Here is a 24,309-nt window from a genome sequence, read left to right as displayed (position 1 = left end):
CATTGACCATACGCAATAGGCTGTCATTGCCCTCCCCCTGCAGTAGCTGCGATCGAGGGGGGGAGGGCTATCTGCTTGAACATATGTTCTCCAGAGCTCCAACCCCCGCACATGCTGGATAACCCTGAAATTACCCAGATGCCCGGCTGGGGGCTGGGAAGGATACACGCCCAATGCCTGAGCCAAGGTCTCCCTACATCTGAATTCTTAATAAAGTTGTGGCCAATTTTATTCCCATAGAACATGGTCTTGTGTCATCATTCCGCTCGGGGGCTGCCTGAGGCTTTGGGGGACTCCGCCTGGCCACGCAATATTAGAATTCTAAGTCACCCAATGAAGTTGCTTGGCAATATGTTCAAGACTGGGGAAATGTACAACTGTGTGGACAACTGCAGAAGTCACATAAATGTTTATTCTGCCATGTGTACGTGAATTAACTGTACACTGCAGCAGGGCCGTCTTAAGCCCATCAGGCGCCATGGTGCAAAGGTCCCTCCGGCGCCCGCCCCCCCCCCCCAAATTGCCCAGAGTTACTGACCTTTACTGAGCAGCACTTTGCCCCATGCCGTCTCGCAGCTGGGGGAACTGCTGCTGCTGCTGCCCAGGGTGGGCGCGGTGTCATGGCCACCAGGTGCCGCAAAGGCAGAGGATGACAGCGCCGCCACCGTCGCCAGCAGCCTCAGGACCCCCTGAGCCGGGAGCACTTCCCCGCCTCACAGCACAGCCAGCAGGAGGAGGAACAGCCTCGGCCACATCAGCACCTGGAGTGACCCGGCGAGGGTGCACGGCCCTTGAGCTTCCTCTTCTCTCCTCCTCTTGAAGCAGAATCAGCGAGACTCCTGCTGCCACTCTAGGCAGGAGTCTCGCTGATTCTGCTTCACGAGGAGGAGAGGAGAGGAAGCTCAAGGGCCGTGCGCTACTGCCACCGTTGGGGGGGGGGCGCCGGCAGCAGCTGCTCCCAGCTGCTCCCAGCTGCTCCCAGACACCAGCCGTTCGGGGGCACTTCCGCACCCCTGGTGGCCAGGCGCCCTGGCGCCTTGCGCCACCTGGCCCGGGCCTAGAGACGGCCCTGCACTGCAGCTTCCAATAAAGTCTGTATTAAAAGGCCGCTTTTGCTGAGAATTAACTGCAGTTAATTAATCTGAGTTTGTTTTTTGTTGTCTTGTGGTTTTATTTTAGCACGTATGAGGTTCTCCTCACCCCCTGGTATTGCTGCAGTTCACTTTTCTTTTCTTTTTAATACCAGTGGATTTATTCTAGTTTTCACTATTCTAAATGGCATCTTATTTTATTTTATTTTATTCTAGAATTTGTGGGCCAAACAGAGGATGCTGCTACTGGAGCTGCTTCGATCATTGTCAACAAGGAAGGTGGGTATCTAAGGATATTCTGAATTCTCCCCCAACTGTTGTTCTAATGAAGTTGCTGGGTTTTGAAGGCAAAAACAAAACAAAAAATTCAATCATTTTTCTAGGATTCTGAAAGTTAAAGTGGCCTGCCCCCCATGTTCCTTAGGTTTGAGCTGCACTGTGGTTTAACGTTCACTGAAAACTAAAGTTCTCCTCACACTTGGACAATAAATAACCGTTGGGGCGGGGGTAGAGAAAAGAAAAACCAACCCAACAACATCCAAGGAGGAGAGCACTACAGTTCATTACATTAGTCAGTACAACATTACTCTTCCCATTTACACTATCCTTGCTTAGCGGAATTAGTTTGCTTGGTAACAATAAAACCTACAGTTTTATCCTGCTCTTCCTTTTCTCACAAGCCTTCATAGATAGGTTTTGTAGCATTCATATTTTCAAGAAAAGGGTTGTTTATAACAAAAGGGAGAAGAGCTGTATCTCATTGGTAGGACATCTGCTTTGCATGCAGAAGGTCCCAGGTTCAATCCCAGGTTACACAGCAGAGCTAACTGAAGCCAGGTTATCCCCATCCAAATCGGTACACAGGTGGCGCTGTGGTCTAAACCACTGAGCCTCTTGGGCTTGCCGATCGGAAGGTCGGCAGTTTGAATCCCTGCAACAGGGTGAGCTCCCGTTGCTCTGTCCTAGCTCCTGCCAACCTCCTAGCAGTTCGAAAGCACACCAGTGCAAGTAGATAAATAGGTAATGCTGTGGCGGGAAGGTAAACAGCATTTCCATGTGCTCTGGTTTCCGTCATGGTGTTCTGTTGCGCCAGAAGCGGTTTAGTCCTGCTGGCCGCATGACCCAGAAATCTGTCTGTGGACAAACACCATCTCCCTCAGCCTGAAAGCGAGATGAGCGCCACAACCCCATAGTCACCTTTGACTGGACTTAACCGTCCAGGGGTGCTTTACCTTTTACCTATTCCCATCCAGGTAGTGGTGGTAGAGAAAGTGGCAAGGCAGTCTCAGGTAGTACCAGGGCCCTTGTACTGTTTTGTTCCGCTATAAGAAACTGCCATTCCATTCTTCCTTGTTATTGTCTTTTTTTTTCTCCACCCATCATTCCTTTGAGATACAAGATGTTCCCTTGTTGCTGTTGGTTATAGATATCCTAGGAATAAGAGGGAATATTATGACAAACTTGGGGGCTTCCGGCTATTTGCTATGACATTTTACTGACCCACATACGAGTTTTTGATGGGGTGGATGCCTTGGGGTCGAGCAGATCCTGACAACATTGACAGAACTGTAGTATTCTGCAGACCCCTTCCTTGTGTTGTCTCTCCCTCCAAATGCTCTGTGCAATTTTCCGCATTGTTTGACTTGTTCTTACGTGTGAGATGTCCTCTTGTAAAGTGCAGATTAGCTCTTACAAAACCAAAGGAGAACATTCATCCCTAGTCTGGAAGAGGAAAGGATGGATGGCTGACCTGTTATCCTTGATCAAATTCCATAGCACTCTTTTCTAAGAGCTACTTCTGTTCTGAGCAAGGATTTGATGGGCTAAATAGCAGACATATCTACATCAGGTTAATTGGTACAGATAAGCTGACCCTGCCCAGAACCTATTGCTTAAGACCAAAGGTCGAACTTTGTTTTTCCCATGCATGAGTTCCACAAGAAACTAAGCAAAGATCAGCACTTGTAGACATAGGCTGGGATCTGGAGGGCAAAATTCACTTCCGCTCATGCAAAGGCTTCTTCTCTGCATGACATTCCATGACATTCTGGAGGACCTTCCTAACCTATGTTTAGTCCTGAAAGAAGCTCTCAGAATCATGCTATTCCATGATCACCTCCAATATTCACGTGCTTTCCTTGTGCCTGTCTAGTAAGATGGTGCTGAGGGGAGCATAGTAATTCTGGGTGAGAATGACATCTCTTTTGTTCCCTGGCTTGGCCTCTGATCAGGCGTGTCGGTGTGTTATGACTGTGAAGCCTCAAAGAATACTGGCCAGTCTAGCTGAGAGCACCAAAATAGGCTGCTTTACGATATATATAAAAGCCAAGACAAGTGCGTGACTTCCCTGGGTGGCTTCTGGGGGCTCAAAACCCTGGCAGGGCCCAGGGCTGTGTTAAAGACCTGGGGAGGCCATCCCAACATTTTGCTTTCCTACAGTACCTCTGATGTAGCATTGTTCTGGGACATTGTAGAAAATTTTAAAAAGCAAAGCGTAAGATGAGCCTGCTGGGACAGGCCAATAAACATTCTAGTCTGGCATCTTGTTCTCACAGTGACCAACCAGACACCTTTGAGAAGCCTGCAAACTGGACATGAGTGCAACAGCACTCTGCCCTCCTGCAATTCCCAGCAATTGATATGCAGAGGTACAATGCCTCTGTCAGTGGAGGTAGAACATAGCCATTCATAGGCTTGTCCTCCATGAACTTGTCCGATCCTCTCTTAGACAGCTCATTCGGTAGAGCATGAGACTCTTAAATCTCAGGGCTGTGGGTTCGAGCCCCACGTTGGGCAAAATATTCCTACATTGCATGGGGTTGGCCGAGATGACCCTCGTGGTCCCTTCCAACTCTGTTCTATGATTCTAAGTTGGCGGCCATCACTTCTTCCTGTGCGAGCAAGTCCCATAGTTTAACATTGCACTACTTGAAGAAGTTCTTTTATCTGTCCTTGAACGTTCAGCTTCATTTTGTTGCCGAGCAGCTTGGAGATCACTGTAGCACTGCTGCCACCCACCAACACTGCCAGGTAAGTGTTGTTCCCACCAACGCAGGAGACAGAGACAGTTTGCCAAGGGCCCCCTCAGAGTTGGAGTCAAACCAGGAAACCAGCAGAAGCCTGCTTCAGCTTAACTGTATCTTTTGCTGTTAATTAATCATTACACAAAGACTGAAGAAAGACTTTTTCCCATGCATGCGGATGCCTGAGTACAAAAGGTCTTAAGTGTACCTTGATACCAGTGAAAGCTTTTGTGTGTGTACGTGTGTGTACACTCACTCACACACACACACACACACACACACACGTAAAATTTAAAGAAGTAAGATTAAAGAAAAGTATGTCAAACACAAACTTTGACTCTGGAGGGGAGTGGGGAGATGTTTCATGGATCTCGTGTGTTAGCTTAATAAACTTGGCAGCTGTTGCACCGCCAGAGGGGCGCATGTTGGGCTTTTCAACATCGTAGGCAGGAGGTAAAAACAGAGGAGCTCCACCTACAGCTTGACCTTGGCTGCTTGAACACTGTCACCTAGCGAGCTGTCGTAGCTTGCTTGCCAGAGGAAAGTGGTTTAGAAAATGATACACAGGAATGCCGATTCTGCTGCTGAGGTTGTTGAGAGGGTGTGCCAGAGTGTGGTCACTGTTGTCCAGCAGCACTAGCTAGATGCTCCAGATTAAAGGACACCTGCAAATCTTGGTCTGCTTGTCACTTAATCCACTTCCTAGGGTGGAATTCTCAGTCTCACCATAAAACAGTAGCCTTCAGACTTTTCAGACCTGGGACCCGCTTAAAAAAAAAAGCAAATTAACGGTGCTTATTTTCCATTCCACAATATGTTTGCAGTTCCTTTTCTGCTTTAAGAGGGGATAATTATATTCATATCCCAGATTTTTTTGGGGGGGGGAGGGCAGGAAATAAAGAGGACAGGACTTCAGCACTTTCAATAGTCTTGCAAGATGCACCTTCTAAAATTCCCTTTTTGATACAACTTTGAAGGTGCAGGAACTTTTCCCTTTTCCCAATCTCTCCACTCTAGACCCTAATGTAATAATAATAATAATTTATTATTTATACCCCACCCATCTAGCTGGGTTTCCCCAGCCACTCTGGGCGGCTCCCAACAGATATCAATAAATGTACCACATTACCGTAATTTGGGATCTTAACAACTTGATATGGGGTCGTAATGTGTTTGTTTTGCTCCACATTCTGGATGCCCTTCTAGAATTCATTGTGTCTCAACTGTTTGGTCAGAACAAACCAATTGAGTTAGTTCTTCATGCTGTCAATAGTTATCATATTCTGTGGTGTGATATATATTTAGTAGCCACCAGCTTATTTGGACTTTATAAAAACACACACCAGGTGGATAAGTATCTTAATGGCCATTGTGGCTAAAAATGGAACCTTTATTTAGTTCAGAAATTCTGAGTTGTATCCAACAAGGTCATCCCAGTCCTGCAAGGACTTCCACTTGAGCAACAAGTTTATCCCTGCGATCCTCCCGAACTTAAAAATGGAAAGCATAATGCTGGTGGTCAACAAAAGAGGTTTAAAGACTGTCTCAAGGCAAATCTTTAAAAAATGTAGTATAAACACTGACAACTGGGAAACCCTGGCCTGCGAGCGCTCCAGTTGGAGAACAGCCTTTACCAAAGGTGTCATGGGCTTTGAAGAAACTCGATCTCAGGACGCAAGGGAGAAACATGCTAAGAGGAAGGCACGCTTGGCAAATCCACACTGTGATCAACTCCCGCCTGGAAACCAATGTCCCCACTGTGGAAGGACGTGTGGATCCAGAATTGGCCATTGTTGGACCCATTGTTAAAATCATGTTTATGACAATTATGTTTATGACAAAATCATGTTTATGACAAAATCATGTTTAAGACAATTTTACTCGGCTACGAGTGATCGCCAAAGAAGAAGAGAAGAAGGGCAGAATATAAATAAATACATAAACAGAACTTCCCTTCTTTTCTTGCTCCTTCTGCACTTCACAAATCTGTTCTGGGGTTTCCCCATCCTTTCAGAGCAAGCTTTAGGAGGGGGTGCAAGTGGAAGTCCTTCGGCACATGGGAAAACTTTGTTAGATAGACAGTATTTCTCTGATTAAAAGGCAGCACTGCAAACACTGGTAAGAGTCATCTCAGTCATGCGCTGTTTGAGAATCTCCCAGGGACAACTGGGTTGCCATTGTTGAAGATAAACCACTGGGCTTTGGTGCGATTCAACAAGTGGATTTCTTTCTTCTTAAGTCTTGCAAGCTTTGCAACAAATTGCATCATGTGCTTCATATCTAGGACTAACGTTATCTAGGACAAACTTTCACACAGTTTCTAGTACCTTCCTATTGAGGTTTTCAGAAACTAAATGATAAGAGTCCAACCCAACAATGACTCTAGGAGGAACTCATCCCAGGAAGAGGAGGGGGACTGTGAAGACCCCCCCCCCAACACCACTCAGGATCCTGAAGAAAATGCTGTCACAGTCAAGCTCTCTAGTTACCAGCCCCGAAAACAATTTGCCTGCCCCCATGACCCCTACACAAATGCTTGCCTCAGGCACAGACTCTGCCTTCACCAAAGAGCACACGTGCACACATATACAGGAGCTGCGGTGGTGTTTGGGCCAAAAGAAATCCAGAGCTGGCAGATGAATTCTTGCCTGGTGCTTCACTATGGGTGGGGAGCAGTCTAGTCAGGAGGGGGGAGGAGCCAGAGAAGAACCAGGTGTGCACTGAGATGCTGAGCTGGAATGGGGAGGAGCTTCCTGGGGGGATGTAAACCTCCTAGTCCAGGCATCCCCAAACTCAGCCCTCCAGCTGTTTTGGGACTACAACTCCCATCATCCCTAGCTAACAGGACTAGTGGTCAGGGATGATGGGAATTATAGTCCCAAAACAGCTGGAGGGCCGAGTTTGGGGGTGCCTGTCCTAGTCTCTCCTGGACTTGTGCTGGAGATGACGGCTGCTTATCGTGCTCCCATAAGCCAGCTCCAAGCTCAGCGTCCCATAAACCTGTTCCAGTTACATTTGCTCTAGCTCCAGCTCTGGTTCACGTTGTGAACAGACACTGTGCAGGGCACATTAGGTGCAACTCGGGGGCTCTTGGTGGGCATGTTAATAATACGCAGGTTTCTTTCCCCTGTTCAGACATTCACTGAGAATATGAAAAGAAGAATGCAGCTCCACCCACTGGACCGCCCATAACTCAGGCCTTGGTGCCTTGAGCAGGAGAGTCTGAATGGGGAATCAAATGGTGTTTGGCTGAATACACTTAGAATTATTCATGCAGTCAGCGACCCCAGTCATAAGTCTGCGTGAATTCAGACACGAGGATTCAAACTGCATTCTCTGCAAGGATTTGAAGTGCATTTAGCTGAATGTGTGTCCCGCTTCAGACTTTCCTGCTCAACACATGAAGTTTGGGGTTGAACCAATTAAGATACTGTAGTTATGGTTAGCATATGTGATCTTCTCCCACTGTTCCTCCACACATTTGGAGAACAGGACTTTTGTCTGATAGGGAAAAGAGAAGGGCAAAAAGCCTGGGCTTTAACCAAAATAAGCTTTAACCTGACTGTTTGAGCTATGTTACCAGTGGCGAAATTGCTTTGGAAACTTGAATTCCTCCCTGTGAGTTCATGATGTTATCTTATCACCTTATTTTTGGAGGCACTTTTTTGCACGCAAGGCACTCGGAAGTCTCATTCATGAAAAATACTGTGTTCCTAAAGCTTAGCTCTTTCTTTGCAGGCTAAGCCAACCCACAGCCAATCAGGTGACCTTTCATGATTTGTAAGCCCCAACTCTGGTGAAGCTTTCATCCCTCCAAGTGCATCCCACCCCCAAAATCAGCTTCCTGTGGCTGCAGCTATGACCCAATACATCTTCCAAATGCAGTGGGATTTACTTCCAAGAAAGAGAGGAGTCTGAAGTGCAGAATCACAGGGATGGAGTTCAAACCCTTTCTTAGCATTTCAAGCCCTGACACACAGCCGGAGTTGAAACACATCAAACCATGACATGGTGTACCGACATGGAATTGAAACACAGCCCCACTGCATTTTAAGCCTTTAATGCAGGCATAGGCAGCCTTGGCTCTCCAGATGTTTTGGAACTACAACTCCCATGATCCCTAGCTAACAGGGCCAGTGGTCAGGGATCATGGGAGTTGTGGTTCCAAAACATGTGGAGAGCCAAGGTTGCCTATGCCTGCTTTAATGTGTACATGGCCTTAGCAACACTCCCTAGCTATAGCAGTAACTTCAGGAGCAGGCATATGCTGGTGTGGAGGAAAGCCAGGCTCAGTGTAGTGTGTGGTGAAGCAGCACTGACATCTCCTTCCCTGGGGTCATGGAGACTCCAGGAATATAATCACACCAGGCAGTTGTACCATTCTCTGGCTTGGATGTGCAGTATGTGCAACAGCACCACTGTAAAACACGCCCTAAAGGCAAGGCTGCATGCTACAGTAAGCTGGAGCTATACATTAGGATAAACTCAGGCTGCTGCCGAAAGCAACAGACCCTTGTCACGTTCCCCTCCTCATCCACCCCTCTCAGAATAAAGTGTAGTGAAACATAACCGAGTTCTGATGTCATCATCAAAATACAAATCTGAAGTTGTGGTGTCTGTTCCAAGGAGCTCCGAGGAAGCGGTGGGCTCTTCTAAAATAACTTGACGCTTGCTGTTTATTTGTTTTATTTCAGAATTGTTAGTCCATTTATTTGCAAGTTCTAGTCATCACAGTACTTTTTCTCTTTTAAAAACAAACACACATGCTGAAACATTAAGTAGGTGCCTTCTGTCTCAGTTTTTAAACAGCTGTTGAAAACTGTTATATACCGTTTAAGCAGGCAATTAAGAATAACATCTTTCCATAATAGTTGGCTATTTTCTGATTTCAACATTTTATATAGTTTTAATTGAATGGTGTTGTGTATAATTGTTGTAAACTGCTCTGACACTTTTTATGAATAGTGATATGTAAATATTTTTAATTGGCAAACAAATAAAAGCACATCAGAATGATTTCTGTCCCCACACTGGCTTAATCTCAGCCTTGAAGGGCCCCTATTAGAATAACTTTGAGCAGATCATTTTTTAAAAAACGTAGGGTTGCATTCCCCTTTGACCAACGCTCTTGAGAGTCATGTGCCAGTGGTAGACAGGCGAAAGCGAGTCTCTCTCACACACACATTTTCATACATTGGGACAGGCATTCTGTACTGGGACCAAAAAGTTTTCCACTGACAAATTTCAGTTGAAGCATCCTCTTGACAAACATTAATGGACACTTAGGATTCAGTTAATGTAAGGATGTGTCCCTCCAGTGTGCTTCATGTATCTGATGAATCGGCTTGAGCCTATGGAAGCTCAAACCATAAAATTATTTTAGACTAGGGTTACCAGATGTCCCCGGGATTTGCAAATCTGTCTTCGGGCAAATTCCGTCCCCAGAATGTCCCCAGATTTGCAAATCTGTCGCCGGGAAATGTGACAGCGGCAGCCTCAGTAGCCCAGAGCCAGCCTGGTAGCGCAGTTGGCTCTGGTTGGCTTCAGGAGCTGCTCGCTCCTGTGGTGCCTGCCATTTTTCCTCTCCGGAAGTCCACATATGATGTGTCCTGTGCACATTTGTTTCACAGGGTGCGAAAGAAGGGCTTTGCACCTTTATACAATATGCATGTGTGCTTGGGCCCAAGGTCTTTTGCCTCACCATCCCCACTACTGGCTCTCTGTTGCTACTCAGCTTCAAAAAAAAAAAAAACCATGTTCCCGGATTCATTGAAAAAATCTGGTAGCCATATTTTACACGACAACGTAGCATGAGGTTCCCCAGGTGCAAGCTCCGATTGAAGCAAAGGGGAGATGTACAGCTATGTGCGTAGAATCCATCCCTTTCCAAAAGAGACTGGTTGAATGGTTACTTGTAAACATTTTAAAAATCAGAATTGGTTTGTTTTTTAGGGGAAAACTTTATCGTCATTGTTGCAGGAGCAAATTTGCTTTTGAATTCCGATGACTTAAAGAGGGCTGCACACGTCATCTCAAACGCTAAAGTCATGGTCTGCCAACTAGAAATAAACCCAGCTATTTCTCTGGAAGCCCTGAAAATGGCACACACCAGTGGAGGTAATCTAATAATCTGTCTTAATTATTTGCTCTCTTTTTAAATGCTTTTATATCCTTTGAAGGCAGCAAGGCTTCAGGACTATTTTAAAAACTCGGTAGTGGAAAAGAAGGTGACGTGTGTTCGGCAGCTTGTGCCAGATTTGAAAAGAAGAGCGAAACTATGATTTCATTTGATTGGCATGACAAAGTTTGTATCTTAATTGTCGTAAGAGGCACATACTCACTGACTGGGTTCACGGAGCCTTCCCCAAACTGATGCCCACCATATATTTTGGACTGCCATGTCCCATCATCCCTGATCATTCTCCATGGGAATTTTAGCCCGAAAACATTTGGAGCACATAAGTTGGGAAGGCGATGTCAAACCATGGTTTAGTGTTCTGTGCACAAGCAGCAAGAAGCCACTGCAAGCCTTGGATTTCTATGCTCCTGCCTTTCCTCCTCCTCCATTACTGGAAGGGGGACTACATAGCTTCACTTTCTGCAGAACACTGCTTGTCATTATGTACGGCCCAAGAGACTGGATTTTAAAACAAACTGGTTTGTTAAACAAACCAGCTTCGAAACCCATGTAGTTTGATGTTGGCTTGTTTAGAAATTGGCCAGAGTTTGTTTGAAACCACAGTCTTTGCTTCATCCATAACAATAAGCCAAGTTTTGTGGAAAGTGAGGCTAAATTCTTCTGCATGACCCTTTACTGCAACAGTCACACCTCTGAATGTTGCTTTCGCCTACAGTCACCCTCCTTGTTTTCCTTACTTGAAACCCCAGAAGTTCCTAAAACTTCAGTCCTATACCCACTTACCTCAGAGGATGTTTCATTGAATTCAATTGGAATTACACTGAGCAAACATGCATACGACTGTGTAATCTTTTGCTTAGAAAACCCATTTGTTTCAACAGTGCACACCTGCGCTAGGCTAGGGTGACAACCTTGTGCATCTTATGAAGTGGCCATAATAAATTTGTTGTGCCATAATAAATTCATTAGTGTTGAAGGAGCTCTTTTTGTAGCAGAAAGGGCAAATTATTAAGTGTTTCATTACATCACATGTGTTAAACCAAAAAAAAAATTAGGTGAATGTGAGCAAGAAAGGCATTAGCAAGTTAAGGCAAGAGACTGCGTAATTGGAAGATCAGAACCATCCTAACTGTTCCATCTTTCGTCACAGTGTGCTCCTACTCCAGTAAATCTATGGCCACCTCTGCCCTAGATGACAGGACAAACATGTCAAACTGCCTTGTATAACCACATCCCCATAAACACTTTGCTAACACTGCACAGTATTAAACACCCTCCCAGCTGGAGTGTGTTAGTGGCATTTCCTTTCCTTTAGTCTGCAGATGCTGCATGTTTAATGCAGGGGTTTATGTTAGGAAGCACACTAGACTATTTGTGTTTAACAGATGCACACCGAGATGCCATGCTCAGAAGAAAGAGGGAAGCGAGGAAACGGAAGCTTGCGGTTGTAAGCCCCCTTGTCCCCATTCACTTACACCCGTTTTATAAGGCTGCGAACCGACAGTGTTACACTTGCCAATGTCTCATTGTCCTCCTAGTAGTCATTAAAGGTCCCTATGGCAGCTTTTGTCTGTTTTGACTGGCACAGTGCCCGGACAGGTCATTAAATCCAGCATGCCAAAGCGATTGTAGCACTCTTGACTCGAATGTTACTCTTCTTGTTCGCTTGAGTAGTTAAATGGAAGAGCTGAAGTCGCCCATTTGTGGACCCTGCTTTCTCAGAAGTGCCTAAACAAAAACATCGATTCACCCACCATTCTGCTTTTTGTAAAAAATATTATTGGTATACTGCCTTATACCCACAAGTCTCAGTGTGATTCCCCGGATAAAATCACAATATAAAATACATAATAAAAATAAGAACAAGAACAACTCAATTAACCACCACCCCAACACATTTTAAAGGGGCTTTGGGTGTCAATAAACCAAAGGTTGAAGAGGAATGTTTTTGTCTGGCGCCTTGTTGTTGTTGTTTAGTCGTTTAGTCGTGTCTGACTCTTCGTGGCGCCTAAAGGTATATAATGAAGGAGCTTCCAAGCCCCTAGGGCAGGGTTGGGCTACCTATGGCCCTGGTTTCACCTTCAGTCTAATTTCAAAAGCCTTCTGCAAGCCATCAGTTCAGATCTCAGGCAAGAGCGATCTGTGCCCCCTCCAGGTAGCCCACTGGGTGATTAGGGAGAGAGAGAAGCAGATGGCAGAAAGGGAGAGAGGGAGATAAAAGGGGGTGGCTCTGGCCCTGCCCACCACTGTCTTCGCCCCAGCCCGCCACCAGGATGTAGCTCCCTGAAGCAATATGGCCATCAATTGGGGGGGGTGACCCCTTGTCCTACCTGCTAAGGATGTCCCTCCCTCCCCAGGGGTTGACCCCTGCCCACTTTGCTTCAAAGAAAACCAGCTTGCAGGCAAGTCACCACGAGCAGACAGGGATGGGCCTTGACTCTCTTGATGTGGCCTGCAGACCTCAGATTGCCATCCCTCTGACTAAGCCAGCAGTCCTGACAGTAGAGGCTTGCATCGTTGCAACAGGAGACAGTAGGAGGCAAGCTGCTTTGCTGATGGGGCTAGAGAGCATTGTGCCAAACTACCATCACACAGTCAGCAGAATACAGGGAGTTGGTTGCCCTGTTGCATTAGATTGCTGGTAGTCACTTGAGCAGCCTTTTCTATTACTGTACGGATTTTGCAACCTGTCTTGGACCTATTCCAGCTCCTTTCCTTTAATTTGCTTGTACTCTAGCGGGACAGAAAGTGCCTCCCTATCTTCACAGCTCCTTTCTCATACTACAAAAGTGTGCTCTCAACCGTTTTGGGGGGTGGAGTGATGAAAAATCTTATTTCATTTCCAGTGTGTAAGATGTGCTTACATTTTAGTTTCTGCATAGTTTAGGCAAATCTCTCCCCCTCCATTTCCCTTTTCTTATATAACCATTTTGCTGGGTGCTGCTAGCATGATCCAGGGTCGGTTCCCCTCCCTGTGCCTCTGTGAGGAGGATGCTACTTTACAACATAGCACCCTTCCAAAGGCATTGCTGGGAGAGAGGAATGGTTGCCCCATTGAACAACACCCCCCCGCCCCCCAACAATGCCGCTGAAAGGTATCTGGGAAGAAATGGCCTCTGACTGCACTAGGACTGCCACCCCTGCTTGTCACATTGGCAGAAAGTTTATGGAAAGGAGGAGGATACGACTATGGTGTCTTGAAATCAAATTGCAAGTCCCTCTCCCTTGTCCTCAAAAAAATTAAAAAAAATCCTCCAGCTCAACAAAGCTTGAAGCACATCTTTTCCACTTGCCGCCACTTGATCATCAGAAAACATGAGAATTTGAGCCCATCTTTAGCTTATACGCAGTGCACTAGGGAGTGCTGCAGGAACACTGTGTGCTTCTGTTTCCCATATTTACTTTTATGGAGACTCAGACATCAACTTGAAGGCATTACGTGTGACCAGGGTTTTGAGGAAGGGTCTAGGTGCAACAGCTAGCTGAACGGGTAGCCTTGGTTGGGCCAAGCTTCAGAGATTCTGTGGGATGAGCCAGGCTGCTTATTTACTGAGCCACATGCTGGCAATGTGCTGCCATTTCTACTGTATGAGCTTCATTTCCTGCCATGTTCCTCATTGGAAGTATTCCTGCTGCAATAGGTAAACGTTAGCATAACCAGAATCAATTACATTTCAGTGAATTACATTTCTAATCTGGAAGAGGGTTTGTTTTATATGGAAGGCTGACAGGGCACAGGATGTTAAAGAAAAGCTGGATTCTGTATTTGGAACTTCCATTAGCTGAGTGAGTTTCCATGCACCTTTGATTTTCAAATTAAAAGCAGCAAACAGCCTTGCGATTCTTAGATCGAATAGCTTATAAAAATATTAAACAAATTAGCACTAACTCAACTCTCTGTTTTCCGAATTCAGCAGAGCTTTCATTTTGCTAATTAATTCTTCTTTTCTCACTTTGATGACAGTGGCATGATAATCAGAGCTTTAATATTCTAACAAAATTGGTTAACTAAACCATTATTATTTATTGTGAATCGGAGTTGCATTTTTGTTTTATAACATGAGAAAATAGGATATTTTCCTGAAGATTTGTGGGTTCCGCAAGTAATCTATATATCTTGGAGGGGAATGTGGAGCTGAAAATGCCTTAGCCATAACAACACAGAGTTTTTGCTGGATTCTGGCCAATTATTCATATTCAAGCATCATGTGCCATTGATTTAGACAACATTTTCCATTCTCTTACAGTGAAGACTTTATTTAATCCTGCTCCAGCCATCGCTGACCTAGATCCACGATTTTATACCTATTCTGACATCATCTGCTGCAATGAAACTGAGGTAAATAACATGTCATTACCATAATTTTGGTCGCTCTGGATTGATGCATCTTTTAAAATCTTTCTGCATCATCTTTTCTGCATTTGAATTCAAGTACAGTGGTGCCTCGCTAGACGAATTTAATTCGTTCCACGGGTCTTTTCTTATAACGAAAAATTCGTCTAGTGAATCCCATAGGAATGCATTGAATTTTTTTTGAATTTTTTTTTTTTGCCCATAGGAACGCATTAATTGAATTTCAATGCATTCCTATGGGAAACCGTGATTCGCTAGACGAATTTTTCATAAAACGAATTCGTCTAGCGAGGCAACCTCCGCTTGAAAAATCCTTTCGTTAAGCGGAAATTTCATTAAGCAGGGCATTCGTTAAGCGAGGCACCACTGTAATTGGTTCAGATTCTGAAAATGCTGTATTGTACAATGCCGACTTTACTTGGAATAGGCTGGATAGCACCTGAAACAGAACTGATAATCTACACACACACACACACACACACACACACACACACACGATCTCCAGTGGCATACCAAAGAGGAAATAAACATACAGTTCATACTTCAACTCTGAAAGCTTTGTCCAATGGCTGGGTTTGTAATGCATAATCATGGATCAGAATTACAAAAACAAGAGGACTAAGTAGTTTTCTCAGGGCGGTGGAGGGTGTGTATGCTGTGTCCCCCTTGGTGTCGTGATGGTGGCACTCGCCCTTTTTCTGATAGGAAATGCTCTGCTGGTGGGGGGGGGGAATGGGGGGTCGAGGAGGGTGTGAGAAATGTCCCTATTTTCATCTGAGGAGTGTTGGAGGGTCTGGGAGAGCACAGTGTACAAGACGGGTACAGACTGCAAGAAAGAAAGAGAAAGGAAGCAGGGCTATTCTGTCTTTTCCATGTGTCACCTCGCAGTGGCAGTGCCCATTCCAGCAGGCTACCTGAATTTTTTCCATGCCAGCTAGCCAGCCAGCCACCATTATAAGAACTGTAACTATAAGAGCTGGTACTTCCCACCTCTTTTCCCTTTTCTACTTTGTCCTTCCTTCTCCCAATCCATCCTTTCCCCCCTTTTGTGTCATGTCCTTTAGATTGTAAGTTGCTCTGCAACTTGATTTGGGAGCCTTTTCCATCGAAGAGCAGGGTAAACGTGCTTTGAATATAGGCTTGTAAACAATAAACTATAGATCCAATGCACTGCCTTTCTGAACTTACTTATCCAACTCCACTCTTGACATTTCCAGTCTAGTTTTTGTCGTTCTTGCATCATGTCTAGAAGTTCACACAGTCAGCCTGTGGCAGAGATGGGACATGCTTGCAGCTCTGCCTGATCAAAGCCCACCTCTGTGTCCATATAGATCTCTTGCACCCACATGGTCCCAAAGATGAAAAGAACGGTGTCATCTCTCATACCAGGTTTTCTCCCCTTGAGGGCCAGCATGTTGAGAGGTGAAAGATCCCACATAGCAGGGTTTATATAGATAATTTAGTAAAATTATTACCTGTATTGAAACAGATGAAGCTTGACCATATAGAACACAGCAGTATAGGGTGGGGGTGGGGGCAGAATAGCTGCCAGTCGTCATCTTGAAATATTTCTAAATTCAGAGGGCATCACAATTAACACCCGTCCAACTTTTTGCGCTGACTAGCCACCTACTTCAAAGGGAAGTGGAAATTTATGCCCCATTGTCAGCATGAGCTGTGAAGTTTCTGCCAGGTTCCTTAATAATTCATACCGTGTGCCTGTAACCGTCCATTTATGATTGGCTGATAACAGTTATGGGATTAGACAGGAAGTTTCTGTTATTTATCTTCTCGGCAGCAGAGGCATAAAACTAGTCTGTGACTTTGCAAAGCCTTGGAAGTACCCCAAGTTGCCGCAGACCCTGCCACATGGGCTGCATCCTCCAAATATCTGATGGATGGAAGCACATCCACCAAACACTTGTGGATGCTTTGACAACCACAAATACTTGGTATTATGAAACATTTTGTTCATTCTGAATTGTTGTGCTAGAATGGAGCAAAAACAGGGGTATAATATCGGTGGGCTATCTACCACAAAGGATATTTCACAAGCTGTGGTTTCAGATACATATTTTTCATTGCTTTAATAAACTTTTATTTGAGCAGCATCTGCTTCTTTGTATGTGGTTGGTGTGCAAAATACTGAGAATGCATCTTGCAAGGTTATCAGTTCCTGATTTTTTGCTTAGCTGGTAGTTTGGTCCCCGCCCCCCCGACTTTTCCCAGAAAGATCAAGCCTGTTGAAACTGGCTTGTTAATTCACTGTGCACCAGATGCAACAGAGCCTAATCCCTGAGGTTTGCCCAGGAATGTGCTGGCTCTCTGCTCTTTCTAATTCTTCTAATAAAAGAATTGCAGAATAAGTATATCAAATGTTGGTCCTGTGGAAGCCAAAACCCGAAAGTTGTGTGCCACTAAGTGATTTCAGACTTGAAGGGAAATGGTTGTAGGTGTTGCATTTATAATGTCCTTGGCACTTTAGAGAGTTATTCCAAGAAAAAGAAACAATCTCAGATGTGCAGGCCCAGCCATGTGTATGTTACTGAATGCATTTGTTGCATTCACTTATAAGGGGGGGGGGTTGCTATTATTTACACACGCACACAAAATGCAGAGGAGTGAAGCCCAAACCTGCCCCCTTCCCATCATGCTTCTGTTCAGGGGTGAATAAAATATGGGGCGGTTCACACACAAACCATTTGAGTGACAATGTCCATCAACTTGGAGGTGGTAGCCCCCTCAAATATTTTATTGGGAGGACCGAAGCCCCCTTGGCCCCTAGGAGTTGGATCCTATGCTTCTTTAAGCTCAGGGGTAGGGAACATTTTTGCCTGAGGGCCATATTCTTTTCAGGGTAGCCCCCCCCGGGCCATTTTACAGTGGTGGGTGGAGCCAGAGACAAAGCTGGTCAGAGCAACAAATGTAAACTCAATCTATGTTCAGTAGTGTAGTCTCTACACCACTACCGCCTGCAACGTGGACCTAGCGGCAAGTGAAAAATCCCAACAATGGATGGGACTTTGCTGAGCAAAACAGGCTGGGGCTGGAAGGCACATTGCTATTTTTGCATTTTCCACGTTATGGAAAATGCATTGCTGTTTTTGCATTTTCCGTAGTAGACTTGGAACATGCCTGGTCATGTTTCTAAAGGTGTGCCAGTTTGGAGTGGGTAGAACGAAATAAGGAGTCACACCTTAGAAATTCATTTCTGCAGAATCTGAGCTTGCATATCTTTAAGCTGTTGAATTCTGCATTTCTGCCTTTTCTGCTTAGGTACTTGGTTTTGCAGCAGCAGCAGCATTACCTGTAGATCGGGGGGGGGGGGGCTTACAGATGTTGCCAGACTCCAACTCCCATCAGCCTCAGCCAGCATGGCTAATGGTCAGGGATGATGGGACCTGTAGTCCAACAACATCTGGGGGTACCACATTGACTGTATATTGACTTGTAGATTAACAATGTAAGTAATTTGGTCGTTTTATTTAAAGTATTTCCCCATCTCCCTGTGAGTGTTTTATGCCTTTTTTGCAAAATGTGGTGGTAGGAGCCAGGGGGAAGAATCTTTTCCCTTGGTCTTATGTAGAAAGCTCTTTTAAAAATATCCTCCTTGGCCTCCTGCTATTGTGTCTTCGTTTTCTTTTTTAGAGCAGCCATTAGTTATTTCCTCCAATTGTAATTTTTTTAATAAAAAAGTGATTTTATTGGAGAGAGAGGAACTTTCCAACACAGCCCAGCAGTTTTATATTTAATTTCACAACTGACACTTCATGGTACATTTTAACTTTTGGCACGTAGCATCTGTCTAGTGTCTGTTACCTTTGTGGGAAATCGACTCCTGGCCTGCCTCGCGGTGTCCTCATTTCCCCCCTCTCCCTCTGTATCTCAGCTGCAGCACAATTGTTGCATATGCAGCTGGAGGCAACTCTTTGCAGATGGCAGACGCAGCAGAGACTCCTAAAGGCATCTGTTTTTGCCTAATCAGTCCGCAACCACCTTTGTATACTGTGCACCACAGAAGAAGGGCCAGACAATAACAGTCAAGGACTGTGGGCGCTCTCTGGGATTAAAGCAAGAACACAATGTTCTCTTCTAAACAAGGTACTATCACAATCCTTGCAATCAACAGGGTGTGGCGCATACGTATTTGCATCTTGTAACCTGCCCTTCCTTCAGGGACCTCATTGTGGTATTGCCTCATTGTTGCATTGTAGCATGCCCCCCACTTGGGGGGGGGTGAGAAGGGCTAGGGCCAATGCTACAGGGTTTCATCTCTTAGATTAGAATGAAACAGTGGAAATTATTAAGGAAGCAAACTTTGGCAAGGCACTAGGAGAAACTTGCTAACAGTAGGCGGCATTTCATGGTGGAAAAGACTGAGCAGTGGACTCTCCTTAGGAGAAGATGGACAGTGATCTGTCACAGAATCATAGAGTCTTAGAGTTGGAAGGGAAGGGACCCCAAGGGTTCATCTAGTCCAACCCCCTGCAATGCAGGAATCTCTGCTAAAGCATCCATGACAGTTGATTATCCAACCTCTGCTTAAAAGCCTCCAAGGAAGGAGATTCCACAACCTCCCAAGGGAGACCTTTCCACTGCTGAACAGCTCTTACCGTCAGAAAGTTTTTCTGATGTTTAGTCGGAATCTCCTTTCTTGTAGCTTGAAGGCATTGGTTGGAGTCCTACCCTCCAGAGCGGGAGAAAACAAGCATGCTAAGTAGATTCTGTCAATGCTAAGTAGATTCAGCATTGAGCAAGAAGTTAGATTGGACAACCTCCAAGGCAACTTACAACCCAAACTGTCGCGGCCTTTGGATGAGAGAGCACTGGAGTCACTTTGAGATACATGCCACTCTGTATTTTAAGGTTTCAACAGAACCTTAAAAACAGAATAAAACTTTAAACATTAAAAACTTCAGATGTCTTCTAAAACTCGGATAGTTGTTTATTTCCTTGTCATCTGATGGGAGGGTGTTCCATAGGGTGGAACCACTATCAAGAAGGCCCTCTGCCTGGTTATATATTCCAAAACTTCTCTCTCTCTCCCTCTCCCCCCCTCTCTCTCTCTCACACACACACACTGGATTAGCTTATAAATGAACCAAGCCTTCCCCCCTCCCCCCCCCAAGGGAAAGCATGGTTATTTCCCAAACCAATCCAAATTCCTTCATTTCCCCCTAGGACAGCCCTTCCAAACAACCTCCGACGCAAAGCAACACAGACCTTTTCCCCATTGCTTTACATAGGGTCTACTCCCAAGGAAAATGTGGAAGGAACAAGAGGGAACCCCCACAGTGGTTTTCTTAGAGGTGGTTCTTCAAAGCAATTGAAAATAATTTACCTCCCTTGAACAAGGGAAGCTCATGGTGGAATCCCTGTTACGAGCAGAGCACGCAGTTGGCCACTTCACGCATTTTACTAGGGTGGGTTTTTCATGTGCACCTAAAAATGTTGCTTGTTTAATGTCTTAATGTTTCAAAAATGTGCTTTTGAGCATGTGTATCATGCACAAATCAGGAAACTGGGTTTGGCTGAACGCCAGAGCCCTGAATTAATTTGTAGAGGTTATTATATTAGATACTATGTTATTCTTCAGCTCACTACTCTGAGTCTGGTACATCAGTATGATGCCTCATTTGTGGAAATAATAAAATAAGGGCTAAGTGGTTAATCTGTGCTTCCAAAGGGATTTATTGCATCTCCCACTATATTTCCTGGTACACACAATTGACCAATTGACTCTGAATACATTTAATAGAAGCAAATATTACATATCTGTTTCACGTATCTAGTATTCTTGAAATAAATTGATGTTTTTGCTTAATCCCCCCCCTCTAATGTGGTTTTTGTGTTGTTTCAACCTTTTCTCCTAGGCAGAACTTTTAACGGGAATCTCAGTTGGCAATGTTGAAGATGCTGGGCGTGTGGGACGAATCCTGCTTGAGAGAGGCTGTAAAACAGCCATTGTAACTTTGGGTCCAGAGGGCTGTGTGTCGGTCTCCACAAAGGAACCCACCCCGAAACATATTCCCACCAAGACGGTCACCGCTGTAGACACCACGGTATGTACTTGCGATTCAAAAGCCTTGCTTTGGGGGAAGGCTGCATACACATGACCAGCTTAAAACGTACGTAGCTATGTCATTCATTCTTTCCTTCAATTCTAATAGAATCTGGTTGGGGAGGTGGGGAACACATCGAAACGCAGTATTTCATAAGAAATTACAGACTATATGTGGATCCTGGCTAATTCCCAAACCAACATTAGGATGCAGTGCTAGATGCAGAGTAAACTGGAGTGTGTACACAACTAACTGTTATTTGAGCACTAAAAGCCCAGAGTAATCAGCCACATCTTTGGACAAGGCATAATGCATGCCAGCAAACTATCACATTCCATCCCATTGCACAGTGAATGTCAGTTCACCCAAGGTTTATAGGCTGGCGTTCCATAAGCAGACCAGACCAGCATGTGCTGATGAAATCATTGTATTCCTCCTTCACCCTCCTGTCTATTCCGTATTGCGGCAAACAGTATGAGCGGCGACTCTGTTGCTACTTGTGGAAGGTGGCGACATAATCCCTCAGCACCATCACCTCGAAACACCCCTGCTCTTTCCGTGGTGGGAGAAAGGAGACGCCTAGCCATTCTCTCCTCAGACTCCCCAAAATTGAATGACTGGCTCTGTCCACACACGCCTGAGCTGTTTGTGCTGGCAAAAGCCTTTTGCTTTGTAGAGCTTAAGTAATATCAGGTGCTCAAATTCCACAGGGCATAGTTAAAAGGCAGAAGCGGCATGCCGTGCCAAATTAATTTTGTCGCGATTTGTAAGGTCAATGACCTGCATCTTTCATAAAGCCTAAGGTTGGGGTTACCCCCCCCCTTCATTCCTTTCCTGTTTATGATCAAGCACTGACTGAACACTCCTTCAGTGGAATGTTAGGATTATTAGCTCAGCAGCAGCAGCAGCAGCTATCAAGAAAGGCAATAGTTAAGGTTCCGATAGCAATATTATCTCACCCACATTTTTACAAGAGCTGGGACATTTTGTACTCGCAGTTCTGTCTGATGTAAATCCAGAGTAGTTCTGGTAAGAGCACTGTATGTACTAGCTATACATTTTAACTGCCTGATGTCATGAAATGTAACATGTGTTCTCCTGCAGCAACCGTGACATTCCCCCCCCTCTTTTGTTAAAAGGCAAAACATACTGCTGCTATGTACCTAAAACCAGAATAGCTGGTTCAATTCAGGGGAAGGCAAAGGAAACGGATCTGTGCGCGTGCTGACTGCCTGTGCGCAGTGCCGTGGTGACTGCCTCGAAACCCTCTTTGCATCTCTCCGCCCCCCCCCCCCCGCAAAAAAAGCAGACCAGAATTCTGCATAGAAGCAGTTGCGGTCCAGAGGAGCAGGCAGGCATATTCATCTTGAATGTTCCTGAGGTTTCCTGCCCCCTCCCAAGCCATAAACAGCAGGCCAGGAGTCTGTGCAGAAATGGACCACGATCCAAACAGCCGTACTGTATTTGCATGCTTTGTGTGTGCAACCTAATTCTTCCTCCTCCAGAGCAACTGCTTCTGGAGTTTCCCCACTGAGTTTGTCACTGGCACCCATGCTTTCTAGTACTGTAATCAGGGTAGATAAAAATCAATGATTTTTTAAAAAATAAAATAAAAATACTGTAAATGATTTTTAAAAAAAAATTGGATTTTTTTTATTTAAAGCAGGGGTTTTTTAATTTAAATAGGATTTTTTTATAAAAAAATACTTTTGGAGGAAAAATCTATTAATATACTTTTCTGTTTAAGTTACATTATAGTCCAAAGGCTATTCATCAGGAAATAAGGATTTGTTTTTAAGTTTTTAATGTGTGCTAAAACTCAGTCTAAGTTTTGGGTTTTTACTTTATTTTTAAAAAACCTTTTAACCACATCAGTTAACAAACATGGATACATATGTTATTGTTTTAGTTAAATAAATTGTTTAAATTGTCATTAAGGAAATGATTATTTTTCTCCTTCCAGCAGAAGAGTTGTCCAAATATAAACAGTTAGCTTATTAAACCTCACAATAATTTCATAATTATTGGTCTATGTATTTCTAATAGCATAACCAAATCAGTAAGTTTTGATATAACTGTAAAAACTACTCTGAAAATTTATTATTCCAAAAATGAAACCTTCCTCTGGTTGTAAATATGATTATACCAGCAAGAATGAGTCTTTCTGTAAAAAAGAGAGAGAGAGAGAGAGAGAGAGATTTAAATCCAGTCTTACTGACTAGTGATTTAAATCCATTTGATTTAAATCAAACCCACCCCGACTGTAATGGCACAAGCGGAAGCGTGAACAAGCCCCAAGTGAGTGACCCACAGTCATGGCTGAGTGAGGATTCAAACTCTTGCCTCCTGCATCCTAATTCAACACACAAACCACTGCATGGCAATGACTCTCCATCACTCTGTCGCAGAGAACATCCACCTCCTCTCCCCGATCCACTGGGTATGGGGAGGATGTTGCCAACCTTGGACCTGGGCTACTGCCACTTCAGTGCTAAGACAAAAACCCTTTTGTCATTGTTTTCTGGGAAGGACCTCAGTCTTTTCACAGTAGATGAGAGTAACAAAGAAACAACTTCCTTACTCAGAGAAGGACAGATGTATTGGCAGAGCTGCTGCCTGTTGAAATTTCGTGGTATTTGTTAAGCTCAGGCAAGTGCTCAGTTTCCAAGAAGATAGGCTGAAAAGCCTAATCTCTGCACGTGCTTTTTCTTCACACTTCCCAGGCCAATCCTGGCACTTAATATCAGCTTCTGAGACTGAGCCGTGGTTCAGACTGAGTTCAGCTGTTGGTTTAATATAATATCAAAGTGCTGATGTTTGATTTTGTGAATGAAAGCTTCTATAATTTTGCTATTATATTTGCTATTATTTAATACATCGCTTTAAGACTTGGCTGTTTTCAGTCGGCTTCCCTTTGTTCTTATAATGTGATATTTCATTTAAACACCCCAGTCCATGCAGATTGTCTCTTTGTGGTTAGGTGAAGGGTTTTCTTAGACAGGTTTTTACTGATTAGACAATAATGAAATGCTTTATGGAAGCAATTGTATGTACGTAATAACTGTTGATTACTGTGCATTATTTGCACCTCAAGGTTTGGCTAACAATGTTATATTTGCCACATAATTTATTGCTCCATTTTTCCCCTTATACTGAAAACCATTAAAATAGTTTCACCAATATTATTATTATTATTGCCAATTTTAAAATTTGATTTTCAATATAAACCCAATTACACAAATTAGTTCCAAATTAAAACAATTTTGTTAAGAGGCCTCGTGTGCACCATTCTTGATGGGTCTTTATCATCTAATATTACTGTGTTTCATATTCTTATTTATTTCTATTATATTCCGTTTTCAAAATTATCACATAATTAACAGCTGCACTCTTAATGATTTCTCTTTGTGTTATTATATTATTTAACTTCCCCCCAAAAAAGGCTCTAAGTGAGGAACCATAGCTTTTTTCCTTTTCATCCTGCGTGTGCCACATCCCAAAGTCGGTTGTTAGTCCCTTGGCCCTATATGTCTCTCTGATGTTTTCCTTTATCCTGTACCATTTGGGGCTATCTCCTTACTCCCACTGTTGTATTATTCCAGATTGGTTGGGGCAGAGCTGCAACTTCAAGGTTAAGCCC

General features: G+C 44.3%; 1 protein-coding gene across 9 annotated transcripts in view; it reads left to right on the top strand.

The window, feature by feature from the left end:
• RBKS (ribokinase) overlaps nt 1-24,309 on the top strand; it is a 76,758-nt gene that overhangs the window by 25,086 nt on the left and 27,363 nt on the right. For all 9 annotated transcript variants that reach the window (XM_035111505.3, XM_035111508.3, XM_088666598.1 and 6 more), the window contains exons 4-7: nt 1,308-1,370; nt 10,067-10,231; nt 14,501-14,592; nt 20,481-20,669. In XM_035111505.3, coding sequence (XP_034967396.3) covers nt 1,308-1,370; nt 10,067-10,231; nt 14,501-14,592; nt 20,481-20,669 — 509 coding nt within the window. The remainder of the gene's footprint in view (nt 1-1,307; nt 1,371-10,066; nt 10,232-14,500; nt 14,593-20,480; nt 20,670-24,309) is intronic.

The sequence above is a fragment of the Zootoca vivipara genome, chromosome 3, assembly GCF_965207765.1.
Source record: "Zootoca vivipara chromosome 3, rZooViv2.hap1.1, whole genome shotgun sequence".
NCBI classification, from domain to species: domain Eukaryota; kingdom Metazoa; phylum Chordata; class Lepidosauria; order Squamata; family Lacertidae; genus Zootoca; species Zootoca vivipara.
This window is presented reverse-complemented; position numbering and strand designations above follow the sequence as displayed.